General features: G+C 39.6%; 2 protein-coding genes across 2 annotated transcripts; one reads left to right on the plus strand and one right to left on the minus strand.

The window, feature by feature from the left end:
• Nucleotides 1-228: 228 nt before the first annotated feature.
• gprc6a (G protein-coupled receptor, class C, group 6, member A) lies at nucleotides 229-11,723 on the minus strand. The gene is made up of 6 exons (XM_086079253.1): nucleotides 11,456-11,723; nucleotides 9,271-9,565; nucleotides 6,361-7,146; nucleotides 5,271-5,486; nucleotides 5,046-5,169; nucleotides 229-3,629 (listed from the first exon to the last, which is right to left on the minus strand). Exons 1-6 carry the CDS (start codon nucleotides 11,653-11,655, stop codon nucleotides 2,551-2,553), a joined length of 2,700 nt encoding a protein of 899 aa, XP_085935379.1. The 5' UTR covers nucleotides 11,656-11,723; the 3' UTR covers nucleotides 229-2,550.
• Nucleotides 11,724-14,719: 2,996 nt separating this feature from the next.
• On the plus strand, nucleotides 14,720-16,706 carry cnih4 (cornichon family member 4). Its single transcript, XM_086078350.1, has 5 exons — nucleotides 14,720-14,849; nucleotides 15,236-15,304; nucleotides 15,408-15,520; nucleotides 15,666-15,806; nucleotides 15,898-16,706. Exons 1-5 carry the CDS (start codon nucleotides 14,781-14,783, stop codon nucleotides 15,923-15,925), a joined length of 420 nt encoding a protein of 139 aa, XP_085934476.1. The 5' UTR covers nucleotides 14,720-14,780; the 3' UTR covers nucleotides 15,926-16,706.
• Nucleotides 16,707-16,720: the final 14 nt, after the last annotated feature.

Consider the following 16,720-nt stretch of genomic DNA (forward strand, 5'->3'; position numbering starts at 1 on the left):
CACGGGAAATCCCCAACAGAGACAAACCATTCTTGGCTCTGTTATCTCATTTCAGATTAATTACATGGGTTTGTTGCAAAAGCACTACTTCCTCATATGTCTCTTCCAGAACCACAAATTAAAGGACAATAAATGGAAGGGATTTAATGGAATTTATGGAGGCGTAACTAGAAAACAGTTTATTAACCCAACAACCCCCCCCCCCTCCCCCACCCCCATGTGCTTTGTCATTGTCACACAACCAGACTGACAAGTTTGCAGTTGGGGCTTTTCGGTGTGCGTGAAACTTGACGACATGCCGCACCTGGCTGTTTACGTTCTTGCTCTGACACCAGCCGTCCTTTTGAATTAATTCATTGTTTTCAATCTTATTTCCTATGTGTGGGAAAAAAAACACTTAATTTATGTCTTCATGTCATCAAGATAACATGATGGACACAAGTAGGTTAAAAGATGAATAAATCCCTTGCACACACCTGAAACGTTCAAACACGGAATGCCTCACGTGTTGACAATACTTTTGTTTTTATAGTGACCCAAAAAGATGTCCCTCAAACTAACACACACATGTGCACAAATATTAGATAAATACCTCATCATTTATATATCACCCGAGACTAGTATTTCAAGCATGCATTTCAGTGGGTGCCAATTTTATGTGGATTTTCGCTATTCATGGGCCGGCACAGTAAATATATTGCGCAATACTGTTCTTTTACTCCTTCCACATGGCTATGTAGCAAGATTTGTTCTTCATGAGTTGAAACTAATACTATTTACTGTTTAATGCTAACCCTAATTTTACCCTGCAACGCTCGTATGCTTTTGAATGAACTCATGGGAAAATTATCTAAAATGACACTCAGCGCAGACGAGTGAGCCTAATTTGGATCAGCACCAACATTTTACACATTTATAGGCATACGCCTCTTGCATTGGCCTTAATTATGCAATTAACTATTCACAAAGAAAAAAAACAACATAAAATAAACAGATGTGTACCTTTATCTAGTTTATGGGTTCTATATACTGCGTATACTATTGGCTCATGCCCCACTTCTACATTCTTCCAGAAATAGACACTTAACTCTAAAGTAACACTTAAAATTAATTAAAGAGCCTAAGGTTAAATAGAGCAGTGGATGCAAGCATGTTTACACTTGATACATTACAGAAGAGCTGCCCTTTACTTGTGCCATCATCAGAAACAAAACATTAGTAAGAAGGGCTATCATTTTTTGGGGCGCTGAACTCCATTGTTGTTGTGCATAGCAAAAATATTTGGGTATTATAAAGTTCTCCTTTGCATCGCCTAGTTTTTTCAAAGTTGTGCCAGCGTGTCAATCAGGCAACTATGCCACTCCGTGCAAACGGGATCCAGTGACAATTGTTTCTGATGAAGAGTTTAGTTTGTCCACATTCCTAAATGCCAATCAACGTCAACATTGCTGTGAAGACATTCAGGGCTGCAGTGTCTTAACCCTAATAATTCATGACCCATCTTCTAGCGTTTTCATACTGCGCCTTGGAAATGTATCCATCTATTTTCTATTATCGTAAGTCAATCTCAGGACACGGTGGAGGCAAACAACGGCTCTCACTCACACCTATGGACAATTTAGAGCAGGGGTCACCAACTTGCTGCCTGTGGGAAGTGATCGTTGGAAAATGTTAATATCTGCAGAGATATACAGAAACAAAGTGTAGCATAATGATATGTATGGTTCCTACATGTTAAATTATTGTGAGAATTATTGTCAGAAGTCATGAGCATGATCAGTGTCTTCACAAAGATGTTGTTTTGGGAGTATGCAGCAAACTGGTAGCCCTTCATTTGCATTGTTCAGTCCCCTAAAAGTAGCTCTCTTTCTCAAAAAGGTTTGTAACCCCAGAATTAGGTCACCAAGTATGTTTATGCAATGTAGAGCCGGAGGACCTGGAGAAAACCCATGTGTGGGTGTCATTTTAATGAATTGGGGAAATGAGTATGCGTCCCTGATGGCGCAATCTTTCCACTACGCTACGTATTACGCTTGGAGAGTTCAAGGCTATTGTAAAGGAACGCGCAACAAATGCTATTGGGCAATGTGACTGTTTTTAAAGTTTTAGCAAATTTGTTGACTTTATTGATAGTATGATGAGGATTTTGTGTATACATATATATTGTTGTTTGTCTTAAATTGTTGTAACGATTGTGTGTTTTTGTTGCGCCCCTGTGGCCAGGTCACTCTTGAAAAAAATAGATTTTTTAATCTCAATGAGTTTCTTACCTGGTTAAATAAAGGAAAGAATGAAAGCTTGTCTCACCGCCTGAGCTGACTTCCCACTCAGCAACAGTGAGAATGTGAGCGAGAATGTGCTGTAAAGTTTCATCCCAAAGTCCAAAACAATGAACAATGTGTTTCGAATTTCTTCTCGGAATAAGAACAGGTGGATCAAAAAGCACTGTACTTTTGACCAAAAACATTCGGAGATATTTGCATGTTCACGTTACTTGGTGACACCCTCATGAGATAGCTCATGGTTGGACAGTCTTTTGTCAGGGAGTATCTAAAAGCTGATGCTTCTTCTGTGGGAACTGAATCGATTAATTAATTTTTCATTGCCTGTGTATGAAATTTTGAAACTGTCTTCGGGCTTGACGTAGTCGTTGTTGGGCGAATGTATGGCATTTTGCTGTTTTTCTGACGCTGAAATTCCGGACACAGAAAACGAATCTGTACATTTGACATTATACTGATACAGCTTCTCCCTGAAAGCACTGCTGGTGTTTTGGGCTTTCTTAAAGAGGATCATGTAGCACTTTGGGAAGAAATGACAGCCTAGGATGCCGTAGTTGGAGATGAGAATGACCACCATTTCCACAGCTGCAAGATACTCTCCAGTTGTTGTGATGTAGATGGGGACAAAAATTGCCCAGGAGATAAGATAAAGCAACATGCTGAAGGTAATGAATTTCGCCTCATTGTACCGCTGTGGTAATTTACGCCCCACGAAGGCACAGACGAAGCAAACAAAAGCCAAAAGTGCGATATACCCCAGCATCACACCAAAGGCCAAATTGGATCCTTCGTGACAGTTTTCCAGCATCGTTTTGGGCTGCAAAATAATATGCTTAAAAGGGCTTTTGAGGACCAGCCAGCAGATGCAAATGACAACCTGCACAGCGACACACGCAACCACAATCAAGTAGGACTGGTAGACTTTCCTGAGCGCTCCCTGCATTTCTATGTTCAACTGGAATGCCAGAAGGATCTTCAAGGATTTGACCAGGATGCAGGACACGCATACGGTGAAGCTGATGCCAAAGAGAATTTGTCGTGCTTTACACTGGAAGGGGCTAGGCTCGCCGACAAACAGCACGGCACTGATGAAACTGACAACTAAAGAGTACAGGATGACCTGGCTCAGGGGTCCTCCGGCCGCTCGCACCACAGGAGTGTCTCGCTTATGGATGAACAACGCTGACATCATCAGAACCAGCAGGATGCCCAGAGCGGAGAACACCAGAAGGGCAATGGCCAAAGGGCTATGCCACTTGAAGTAGAGGGGGGTTTTGGGCAAACATACAGAGCTTCCCTGAGGAGACCACTCTGTGTTTTTATCACAGCTCAAGCATTGGTCCATATCTGGAAGAAGGAAGGGGACACACAAGAATACAGAATGAAGTCAGGTAGTTCATTTAAAACAGAAAGCAACAATGTGAAAATATGTTCTAGCGTTACCTTCGAGCTACCGTGCAACTGCTTTTCAAAGAGCACTAATTATCACCTTCAACCTGACAAACTCTAACCCTGACTTCAGCTTGGAGTCGCAGACAGAGCTCACTCGCACGACTTAATAGGGTTGGGTGTCTGGAGCAGGAACGTAAAACACGAAATCGAAAAGCATGATTGCGTGCGAATGTAACCAAGCTGCTTTCATAAAAATCATTCAGTTCAAAACCACCTCACCAAAGTGCAAAACAGGTAGCAGTGAGCACTTCAGCTAATGTTAGCGTCAACAGCTCTAGTATAGCAAGGCTAGTTTAATTGTCTCAGTGCCAGAATGGAAGAGGAGAATAAATGCACTAAGAAGTCATAATCTGTTCAATGCATATAATAATATATAATGTGTGTTTATTGCACTTCATTTGTTAAATATATTGTCAACGAACGAACTAAAATCAAACCAAAACACGCCCAAAATCTGACAGTTTAAACCAAGCAGATTTTGATTTTCATGAAACTTTCTGTACGTGTCGGTAGTGATGGCGCAACACTGAGTATTTTTTCAAATTTGAGTATTTCCGACAAAAGGGGGTGCGGCTGCCTCCTTTGAACCCTTGTATTTCAGGAACTACTGGGTCAATCTTCACAAAACAGTTATTGTTGGAGAGGGAATTCAACAAAGACTCTAAAAATACAATCATTTAGAAGATTGGTGCATATTTAATAACTGAGTTGACTTTTAAATTGACCTTTTGGATCAAGTGGCAATTATTTTTTTTTAAATCATGAAATGTAATCTCTGATTGTTCTCTAAAGTCAAATATTTATTACATATTCATTGAATGTCGAATATTCAGAATATTCATTAAAAGTTGAATATTCAATTCGGGCCCCTTTTTGCCGAAACGATTCAAATTTGTCAGGCCGTAGCTCCCGAAGCACTGCTCTGGTTGACCTCAAGTTTGAGATTAGCGTTACTATCAACAAGTACAGCAAATTTCACCAAAATCAAAATCAGAGGAATGCTAACAAACAAACTTTCATGTGTCTGGAGACAGAATATTTGGTTACCCTTGTTTAAGAATCTAGATTTAAAGCTCCTAACAAAAATAGTACCTTAAATGTACCGTATGTCCTGTTCTATTCAGATCTGATACAATAGAGTTGAACTGCATATTGCAGCACACTACTGTGACATGTCTCATAAACAAAAACGCATCTAAAAAAAAAAAGTAACTTCTCACTATGTGCGCGCGCGTCTCACTTTAATCAATTTTGTGGTGTGTTGGCAGATTTAAGTGGAAAGATGTCCTGTGCGTGCGGCTAATTACTTGCCTGTGTCGTTGGAGTAGTAATTCTCCGGACAGTTCAAGCAGTCATAACAACAAGTGTGTTGACCCTCCGATGTTTTCTTGACCTCTCCAGGCATGCAGCTCTTGGAACATTTTGAGATTATGCGCTGGAAGCAAGGAGAAACCATATAAGCACTTATGCCAACATATACCAATACTATATTCAGTATGCCGCATACACTGTGTGCTTGCGTATACGAGGGCCCACCTCCAAGTCTTTAAAAAAATCTGTGTTGTTGTTTTTTGTTGGGGTGAAGCTGTTGCTTTGTGGATTGTACTCAGCCACAATGTCGTGGACGTCAATTTTCCCATCGCGTGCCTTCCAAAAGGCCACATCATAACCTTGGTTGATGTCGCCTTGTTTGTCAAACACGTGCGTCTCGCCATTACTAACAAATTCATGCATCCGAAGAGCTTCCAATACCTGCAGAGGAATGAAAACTTTAAAAATTCATAAGACGGTAATAAAAACAGGAGCATATATGCTTGCAATACGATGGCAATTTACGGTTGTTGTCAAGTTCTTTGTGTGTGTGTGTGTGTGTGTGTGCGTGCGTGTGTGTGTGTGTGTGAGTGTGTGAGCCATTTACACGTCCCAAATCAAATTCCTTGCGTGTCTTCAACTTGACAGATTGTTTATTTAAAACAGATGTCGATTTGGAACCAGGAAATAGAGAATAAATACATACTGACATGTTTTGTTTACCATAATCCCAACTATTCATAACGCATTTCATCACATTTCCTTATTAACTCATTCACTGCCATTGACGGCTATAGGCGTCAAAAATTAATTTGAAGTATTTCTATTAGTTTAACTTTTTTCCCCCCACTTTTGTTAACAAGAGTATGAAATATAATATTTGTGATTAATCGTGAGTTAACTAGTGAAGTCTTACGATTAATTACAATTAACAATTTTAATCGCCTGACGCCCCTAATTTTTAATAATCTTTTCTTTTTCTTTTTTCAGGCGATGACATTTTTTTTTTAATTGTAATTAATCGCAGGACTTCACTAGTTAACTCACGATTAATCACACATTTTATATCTGTTCAAAATGTACATTAATCTTTTTTTCTAGGTTTTCATACTCTTGTTAACAAAAGTGGAAAAAAATGGCAAACTAATAGAAATAGTTCAAATGAATTTTGACATCTATAGCCGTCAATGGCAGGGAATGAGTTAACAATGCGATTTTTCCTGGCAGCTGTTATCTACCAATACTTTTTTTTTTTCTATTTTGGCAGTCAGGTCAGAGGTGTAGGCGTAATACAGATTCATTGACAATACCGTACCTCCCAGGGCTGCAGGTTGCCAGGGGTTGTGCAATCTCTGCTCCTGCAGAGAGTTGCTATCGCTTGAGCAGTGGCGGCCACGGCCAATTCGACGCTCAAGATTGTGGCCGGGTTCATGCTTTCTCTGATGACCTTCACAACTTCAGATGCCGCGCCAGAAACGTCGCTGTCGTTCATCAATTCTTCCAGGAAGGTGTTATTCCATGTGTCGTTATATCCCGTCGCCTCCAGCCTGTCGAGATACTTGTTGAAAGATGATGTGTTTCCAGTTTTGAAGTTGAAGCCCACAACCTGTCCCATGTCTTTGATGATTTGGGCATCTTGCATAGACTCTGAGGTGGACCAACTGTCACTGGCTAACCACACTCTTTTCATGTCGTCTATAGTTTTCCCTTTTCTCAGAGTTTCATTCCTCATCTCCTCGTAAAGGTCTTTCATGTGAACCCCCTTTGCAAAGGACACAATCACATGTGCCTTTGGATTTTGAAAGATAGTTTGGACGGTCTGCCTGATAGCAGTGCGCAACATCTCGCCCGTGGCGGTTTTCGGAATGATGGATCTGAATGCTATACAGATTCCATTTTCAGCTGCTTGAGCTGCAAACTGCTCAAGTGCTGAACGGCCATAATCACCGTCCGAGATGACCATTCCCACCCAGTTCCAGCCTTGGAGGTTGATGAGTTTGGCCATGGCAGCTGTCTGGTACTCATCATTAGGGACCGTCCTCAGGAAGCTGGGGAAGCGGCGCTTGTCACTCAGAAGCACAGCTGTTGATGAATAGCTGATCTACAGACACAAAGTGCAGCGTTTGTTATCATCAGGAAGTGAACAGGTTGAACATGTGCATGAAAAAAATATTATCATCTGCGATTCTCAACAAAAATTGCTGCACTCAAGCTCAATTTAAAGTATAACTGTAGATCCATAAAGGTCAAATTATCAATACAAACAGCTCCCTTTATAAATATTCGTTTTAAAATATGTTTATTATTGTTGTTATAGTGTGGAGTGATTTTTCAACTGCACTGTCACACTGAAGGGTCTTCAGAAACACTCACATTTGTTTTAGAATATCAATACAATATACAATGCAGTTACATTTTCTTCATTTTGGCATTGTAAAGTAGCAGGAATGATATTGTTAGAAGTATTACGCAACAAGTGTTGTAGAGAAATGGCGCATAGCCCAAGATAGAAGATTGGATTGTTTGTACTGCCTGATGCACTGTAGTGTTAATTTTATCAGCCATTTTTAAATTTAGTCTCAGTTTGAGTCCAGTTTCAATCACGCTTGTTTTGCTCAGTTAGCCAACCTCATCCCGTTTTTATTTAGTCCATTTTTTGTTGACTGTAAATCTAGCATTTTAATCTGTATTTTAGTACAAGAAAATATAATTTTATTCATCGAGTTTTCATCAACAAAAACTGTCAACGTTGTAGTCTAGTTTTAGTCAGGACAATCTTTTACGCCTGTATTTTGTTGTCTGCAGGTATGTTGAACATTTTGGATCTAAAACTATTTAACATAAAAAATGTCCCTCATCTTTTTGATGAAAAACAACTTCGCTTACAATTACAGGATGTCAACAAGTGGGGACTATGGCTCCATGCTATAATAAGATAGTAAGTTAGCCAGCATTAGTTAGCGGTCGGATTAACATTAGTGTCGGAACGTTATAGCCGTTGAATTAATGTTGCGTTAAAAATATAAAAAAAAATTTGAACCTTTCACCGTAAATCCAGCTCCTGTCTGTCCCATGTGTTTGTGCATGTTGCACTTCCTAGCTGCAGATTTAAAAGGGTGTGTGTCGCTGTGTATCAAATGACAGTGTCACGGTGACACATTAGCAGAGATTTTACAAAATCATATATTTCCGTCTCTTTTCATGAACTAAAATGTCCACAGATTTTAGTCCAATTTTTATTAAGAAAAGTACATTTTCGACTCGTCTTCATTAGTCGACGAAAATGCATATTGATTTAGTCCCAGTTATTGTTTATTAATAAGGATTTTGGTCTAGTCTAGTCTAGTTTTAGTCCGGTGAAAAATGTGTGTTGACGAAATTATTTTTGTTAATTTTTCGTTGATGAAATTAACACTAATGCACCCATTTGGAGCTCCTAGAGCGTTACAAAATTATCAGCGGGGGGAAAACCGAAGGTATTAGACTGTCCAATTTATTCTTGAGACTTAAACCCCATAGAGCACCTACCAAAACTAAAGGGCACAGTAAATTTGACTCTATTTAGAGTGGGACCAAATAGAGTCCATTTTAGAGTCATATTTACACTGGTAAGAGAATAAAATAAAGAATTGAAAAAATAAAAGGCACTCAAGGGTTGAGGAACGAACTCACGACCTTTAGCTTGGGAGACAGCCGATCTACTCCCCAAGCCATGCATCTCCTGCTATGTGTATATCGCTCGTGTCAGCTGGTATCTTCCTAACACCAAGAGAGGAAAAATGATGTTCCTCAAAACTTGAGTGACTTCTTTTTTTCAATTCTTAATTTTACTCTCTTCCAAGTGTAAATATTAGCCTACTCTAAAACTGAGTCTATTTGGTTACACTCTAAATAGAGTCAAATTTACGCTACAGAATTTACTGTGCAACTTTAAAAAAAAATCTGGAAAAGCACCGCAAACCAATAGTAGTAATAGTCTTCCTCATTGAGGTAAGTTCAATTCATAACTATTTTAAGTCTCTTTGTTCCAATATTTTTTGTCCGCTAAATAATTTGGTGTTTTGTTTTGTCGATCAGATGCACATATGAACACAGATTAAAAAAAACTGTTGATCAAACCAAATATTTTCAGTGTACAGCAGTTAGTAAAATGAGTGGATTGTTTACAAAATAAACAAGTTAAATAAAAGGTACATATTTTTTTTTGTAAAAACTCCAAACTTACTTGTGGAATCATAGCGATGGCTAGTTGCCTGGCCACAACAATAGACATTTCAGAAAATGCAGAACCCAAGATGGCGACAACTGGTTGATCACATGTGGAGGAGGCGTGTTCCGCTCCACACTTTGCCTGTTCCAGGAAGTCAGCTGTGGATCTCAGACCAGTGCTGACATCACTGCAGGAGTCTTGGATCCGGTAGCCCAGAGTGATGTTAAGATCCATCAGTAAAGGAGATTCATTCATAACATCAATCGCGTTGATCATAGCTAGCAACAGCGCCACGGCTCGAACGGATAACCTGTGTGAAGAAGAACATTTATTAATAAATGCACTGATGGTGCAAAAATACATTGACTGACTTATCATGGTCATTTACTAGAATTTGAAATACTGCAAAACAATCCCAATGTGACTGAACTGCTGCCATTTTATGCATAGAACACTTTCCAGGGGTTTAATATTAGTACAGTTGACATAATTGTGAATACTGTATATTTATACAGTATTTGAAATAGCCGTTAATGTTTGCGTGGAGCCCCTACTGCATTTTTTTCCATGGATATTTTTTGCCAGGACTTCACTGACTTGGCCATCAAAAGTTTTGTTTTACAATTTTTGTCACCATATTTTTCGATTCCCGTCATTTTGAGTCAAGTTATCTCTGTTTTCATCTGTCCTACAAAATTCAAGATTCCAGAACATGGCAGGCCTTTTTAGATGCTTTCTGCCAAAGACAAGTCTGGCTTTCCTGTTGTTGAACGTTACCAGTAGTTTGCACCTTATTGTCAAGGCTCTATTATTTATATTTATTAAAGTATCTCTGTTACCTTCAGTTGATGCTATAACAAGTTTTAAAAACTATCAAGTGATATACTCCACATCACCCACTTTAGTTAGTTACTGTGAGAAACAAATTCAGACTTTTCAAGGCAAATGAGTTAAATGTTGTACAACTGGACACAAAGTGTAGGCGAGAAGACACAAACAAACATTTAGGTTAAGATGGTTGCATTTCGAAGGCCTGGCAAAGTATCTACAGCTGATGAGGATACGTGCTGGATTTCACTTTGTTTTCTTTGATCCTTCCTCGGGTCTACTGACAACCTCACGACTCTAGCTGGATTCTGAAGTATGCGGTTTAGGTGAACGGTATGGGATTTTTAATAGGTTTTAGGTGAATTCATGAGTACACACTCACATGCACACGCACACACACGACCGCACATGCAAATACTCACGCACATACAAAAAAAGAAAAAGAGAAAAAAAGAGAGAGAGCAATGATGCTGAGCTTTCTCTAGAAAAAAAAGAAGAGAAAAAATAGAAAATAATTCACAACATTATTTTCAGCCAAATAGTAAAAATCTCAAGTATATTTAGAATGATGTCAGTTGAATATAGCGGTAGTCTGCATAAAAGGTGGACGTAATACCTCAATAATAAATTACATTTTTGTGAAATTTCTTACATTTTAGATGAGTTTGTACTTCAATGCCATACTTCTAATCTACAGTATTGTGGCGGTGTGAACAGGGGCAGCTCATAAAAAATATCACTGTCAAACTATTTTTCTACCTAATGTCAGTAGAGTTAGCAATGAAAACATTTGAGACAATTGAACTTTTCGTTTCAACCCAGTTTCTAAACCGAACACAAATTCTACCTTGCCTAATCTTTCATTGAGCGCTCACAAGACTTACATATTTTCACGTGCGATCGTTGAATACGAGTTGACTCATAAACAGGTTGTTGTTGTTGATTTAATCTAATTGGTATATACTGCGTTTGTATTTTGATAGTCACAACATTACCACATAAACATTGTAATGACACCGGTGGATGTAAAAATGTTGAAGGTTGCATCAAATATTCTACATTTAGAAAGATTGATTTGTTTTAAAGTTCAGTTTGTTTGAGTCATTGAGGCGTTAAGTTAACGATATGTTCATAACTGTAGTTTTAGGTAGCAGAGGTCTACAACTATTGAGCGATGTATATTTTGATGATCTCAATTAGTTACATGAGCAAGTCAAAAGCATTATTAACAGCAAACTGTTAACATAATTATCTTTGTAAAAACAAATTCAACAAATGAACTAAAACGGATATCAGAATGAATCAAAAGTTAAAGTTCAGGGCGATTCATTGTGAGAAATGTAGTTAAACATGAAATTTCTACTGAACTCACCCAAAACACGTGTGAGGCTGGGGTTCAAAGGAACTTTCATTTTTTTCAACACCTGTATGGATGGGGAAAATTCCTCCTATGATGAAATGTCCTCTGGCTGTCACTCCTGGTGCTTTCACATCATATTCCGAGGCCCCGTTCCCCAAAAGAATACAACAAAGGATGACAAACAAATACATTCCAGACGAAACCTGTGCCATACTTTGTGTCCTCTCCTTCCCTCCCGTTCTCTCACCGACTCACTTGCACCTCTTTACCTCAGGCAGCGTGATTGCATTTCTTTTTAAGCATCATTGTGGCGGCCAAGAAAACCACTCCTCTGTTCTCGTTTCTTCTCGGGAGGCCCCGCCCACTCTTATGTGACTCAATGTTTCAGCAACATATTTCTTGTTGGGCATTAACATGCCGGTAGTTTCTTCCGATGATTAGAGGGCATAGCGGCCAACCTTATAATTGAAAGTAGACCATTAACATTTCAGTCATACTTCAACAACTCAATACTGTGTAAAAACATGGGTGCGGCGCATCTGAAACTCAAATGAATGACAGTTTTTTTTGCATTAAACAAAAAAAGGATAATTATATCAATGTATGCGTGACATAATATTTAGAACTACTTTGGGGCAGTGTGGTCAACGAGTGGTTAGCAGGTCTGCATATGCGGAGTTAGCGTGTTTGCTCAGTGCTTGCTTGGGTTTTCCCACATTCCAAAGACACTTGTTAGGCTATTTGGAGTTTCTAAATTGTCCGTACAGTAGGAGTGAATCTGCGTGTGAATGAATTTATTTTTATCTTTTTATTGCCTGCTTTCCTGTTTCGGTGCTGTTCACCATTCAAACATGATTGTTGGTGACGTTTGGCTCCATGCCACCAATCTGACAGAAAAGAAGTGCAGGTGCACCATCTCGTCACACGCACACACACACACACACACACACACACACACACACACACACACACACACACACACACACACACACACACACACACACACACACACACACACACACACACACACACACACACACACACACACACACACACATCAGTTCCAATAAGCAAAACAATCCTGGCCTGGCCTCACATGAAGTCCATGTTGTTTGCATTTAAGTGTACGACAAGTTGTCTGTCCAAATATGAAACTTTCCGCCTACAAAAGCTCAACGTCTAAACATGAGAAAGTTGCAGCAAATTGTAGATCATATTTCTGCTCTTTGTTTTCTTGTTTTGGCTGCTAACAATTTGATGTTATGTAGACACAAACGCACACATTTTAGGTACCATAAAATAGAACGACTAAAAAGCCTGAAATGTATAAATAAACAACAAGAAGCTCCTTCGTTCGGTTATTTCGGTGAATAAAGGAACACAAAATCTGTTCTTGTCTTCTAGTTAATATGATGGACGTCTCCTATGCAGAGTGCAAAAATAACAAATTCCACTGGTTTATTATTATTATTATTATTATTATTATTATTATAAAGACCTTGTTTGTTTTAGTTACATCCATCTGGCCATCCATTTTCTGAACCGCTCAAGTTAATTAAGACTTTGTACTTGGGTCCAATTATTCTAAAGTAACAGTACTGTACTTTTAAATACAAGTTTGGACTACTCTGCCCACCTCTGTTTATTGGCCACCGAAGCTAAACAGATCCAATGCTGCCACAACATTTGCTGTTACAAAGACAAGTTAATGCCAGCAGCAATAAGAATCCCTCACATGCCCTTTTGCCATCCTTCTTTGTCAAAATGGTTTTTTTTTTAATACAAAAGCCTAAATTAATTTTAGTTGCTTATGTTGAAATATATGTAAATTGTATTTAATAATGAAAAATTGGATTCAATTATCCACCAAAAGTTAGGTTTGTGAATTCTCCAAGTTATCCAACTTTGATTCTATACATCACACACAGTGTTGCAATTTAAAGCGGCTCATCGAGATGTCTCGAAAATGTTCTGCAATTGTAACGTGTGGTGGCTGATCGGCCATGGACAGCGCAGCGGGACAGTAAAAACGGGAGAGCAACAAAAGAACTGAAAGGCCACAGGTTCACTTTATTAAAGGTGCGGTCTTAAGTTTTCACTCAGAAATAAACACTGGATGTACACACAATGAAATCTTTCTCAATCAACACCTCTGGGCTTCTATTAATGCGTGGTAGTGATTTGTCATCAACAGAACCCCCCTCCCTCCATCCCCCAATTTGTTTTTTTGCCATTTTGTTGTGTTTTGCCATAAGAGGGACGTTTCTGGGCGGAAAGTCAATGTTTACCCCTCCAGCCAGTCACAGAGCAGGGGGGCGTGTCGCTGGGGGGGTTGAGCCATGGGAGGAGTCTGTTTTGAACAGAAACGGTCAAAACTTAAGACCCCACCTTTAAAAGAAACCAAAAAACAGTTGGCTCTGCACCACCACGCGTCACAATAATCGTAAGCTTCCATGAAGTCAAAAACATTGACGACCAAAACGAAAAAGCGCTGCACATGCACAGCAAAAACAAAGAGGCGCCACCCTGTGGCGCGGTGCCACACTGTGGATTGTTACACAATGCCGAAAAATTGAAGGACGCAAGGGCCACTTTAGCAATCTTTAATTTATTAAAGATGCCAAAACCAATTAATTACACGATTTTACATTGTTTAGATTAGCGATGTTCAATAGCACTTGGTTTCAGATTGATATAACTACGAGTACTAAACTCTTGAGTAGTCACCGATACCAATTCCAAGTACCGATACCACTACATTTTTTACTTACAATTTTAAGGCCATTATATTCAAATTTAGCATTTTTCTGTAAAAATGCATGAAATTAATGACAATTTTCTGTTCTTATCATTTCTAGTTCCTGATTGTAAAACAACCACAAGAAGGCAGCCGAGTCAGTTCTTTAGAATTACAAAATGCACTTCTATTTTGTTTTTTTCATTTGGTGCGATAGTACAGTATTGGCATCGGCATCAGCTGATACTGCATAGCCGGGTGCCGGAGTCAGTATCAGCTAATTTGTAGGTAAATTGAGACCAGCGGTGTTTCACTATACAGTGGCATTTATGTTTGGTAAATCGTGAATGTTTCCAATGTAAATATGTGCCTTAGTTAAAGTTTGCAAATGTTTTGAACAGCTAAAAAAATCTGGCAAACCTACTTGAATGCAGTAACTAAGTATTTTTACTTCGTCACTTCCCGCCCCTGGCTTTGAGTCTGTAATCGTTGCTGTCGTGTTCAGACGAGTTTTCCAATGATGCTCGTAAATGCTGCGTTGCCACCCCCGGCCGCAAGGTGGCAGTGCGTATTTTGTCCCGGTCTGGTCGTAACACAAAGATGGACGCCGCTGTGTTTATTCTGTCGCTGATCGACTGTTGTGCACTGATTTTTCTAGCGGTCTATTTTGTATCCTTTGCTGTGTGTGTTTCCTTGTACGCACGAGGAGCCAGTCTTGTAAGTTTGTACCGAGTCCAAAATGTGTGTGAGTTTCGTCTTCCTAAATCGGCAAATGGGCGGAAAGACGAGCTACCGTGCTAACACTTTAGCCACCTTGCTGTTTCCGAGTAGAGTTTGAAGAAGGTCGGCGGCATAACAAGTCGCTGCAACAGAAAAACAAAGTTAGTTATTGTTGGAAAGTAATTTGTTTCGCTTGGACAACGATCGAGCCAATGCATATTTACGTTGATTTAATTTCAATTGAACATGTCTGTCGACTTAGTAGTACTTGTAGTCTGTTGCTCTTCTTAACTGGTTATTTATATTGTTTTACGTCACCTTGACTCAAAGGTCAGATTATCACCTTGTCTGATTTGGAATGTGACTACATCAACGCCAGAGCATGTTGCTCGAAACTCAACAAAGTAAGTCTGCATGGTTTCTTTTGGGACAAACTTCCTGAACAAGTGACATTATACATGCGCATGTGCAGTAGCAGTACCTCTCAATTGTTTATTGTATGTTCAGTGGGTAATACCAGAGATGGTTGGCCAGTGTCTGTCCACGGTGCTGATGTTGGTCTCCACACACTGGTTCGTCTTCTTACTCAACCTTCCTGTAGCAGCTTGGGACATTTATAGGTAAACCGACTTCCCGTTTAGCTGTAAGAGAACACAATACGCACCGTGATTATTTACTGAATTGCGGCGAGAACGATGCATTAGATAGCATCAAAACATTGTGTTGGCGTGTGTCTTGATGTTGGCAGCACTGTTGCGTGTGTAGATACGTGAAGGTCCCGCTGGGCAACATGGGCGTGTTCGACCCCACGGAGATCCACAACCGGGGGCAGCTCAAGTCCCACATGAAGGAGGCCATGATCAAACTCGGCTATCACCTACTTTGCTTCTTCATTTATTTGTACAGGTAGATGAGCGGCACACGCAACACAATCGCATGTTGAAAATGCTACGAGAGCTTGAACATGAACCCGCATCGTCGGTTTCTGTCTCGGCAGCATGATTCTAGCTCTGATCAACGACTGAGGTTGCGGGACCCGCCATGGGTCGTCACACTACCGGATTGAACGTTTCCTCCTCCCATCCTGTGCCTGCGCTGAACACGTCAAATCTTTCCAAAATGCTCTCTTGATAAGTTCAATCATGTGTGCTGATGGCATACTTTCATAAAAGAAATCATTTGCATCTGATACAAAGGTATCAGAGCCTTACAAAAAAATGAAAAATAGTCAAATGACTACAAAAATCTTGTCAAACTGGTGCAAGGGGGGAAAAATGTTCATAAAATAACTCAACAAGATCAACTGTCCTTATCTTGATGCAGAGGTACAGTATAGACTATATAGAATATTTTGACTTTATTCTATTATAAAGTCTAAATATTCAAGCACTGAATCTGTCGTTGCTGTCATTCACCAAACATTTTCCATTGCCCGGCTCATAGTCAAACATGCAAATCATCAAACATCCTGTTTGCTTTCAACAGTGGAGTCATTACGCCAAATGAACAAATGGCTTGTCCCGACCTTGTGAACTCTCATTCTTACATTCCTCCATTCAAAGGTTTACTGTATCTTCCCGTGTTGTTTGTTTCTCATCAGAATGCTGCACTTGTGCAGTCACCTCCATTTTAAAAGGCTGCAGTATGTTTTCCAATGAGAGGCACGTGTGCAGATAATGTTGTCGTCAGTGTGTTAACTGACATGACTGCTGGTCAGCTTGATGCCTGCTTCTCAAAGTCTCTGTAGCAGTGTTGTTTTTTTTCTTGAGATTTTGAGTTTCATAAATAAAACAAAATGCAAACAAATGTGTCTCCATCTG

The sequence above is a fragment of the Leptonotus elevatus genome, chromosome 6, assembly GCF_054856555.1.
Source record: "Leptonotus elevatus isolate MCC_2025b chromosome 6, RoL_Lele_1.0, whole genome shotgun sequence".
NCBI classification, from domain to species: domain Eukaryota; kingdom Metazoa; phylum Chordata; class Actinopteri; order Syngnathiformes; family Syngnathidae; genus Leptonotus; species Leptonotus elevatus.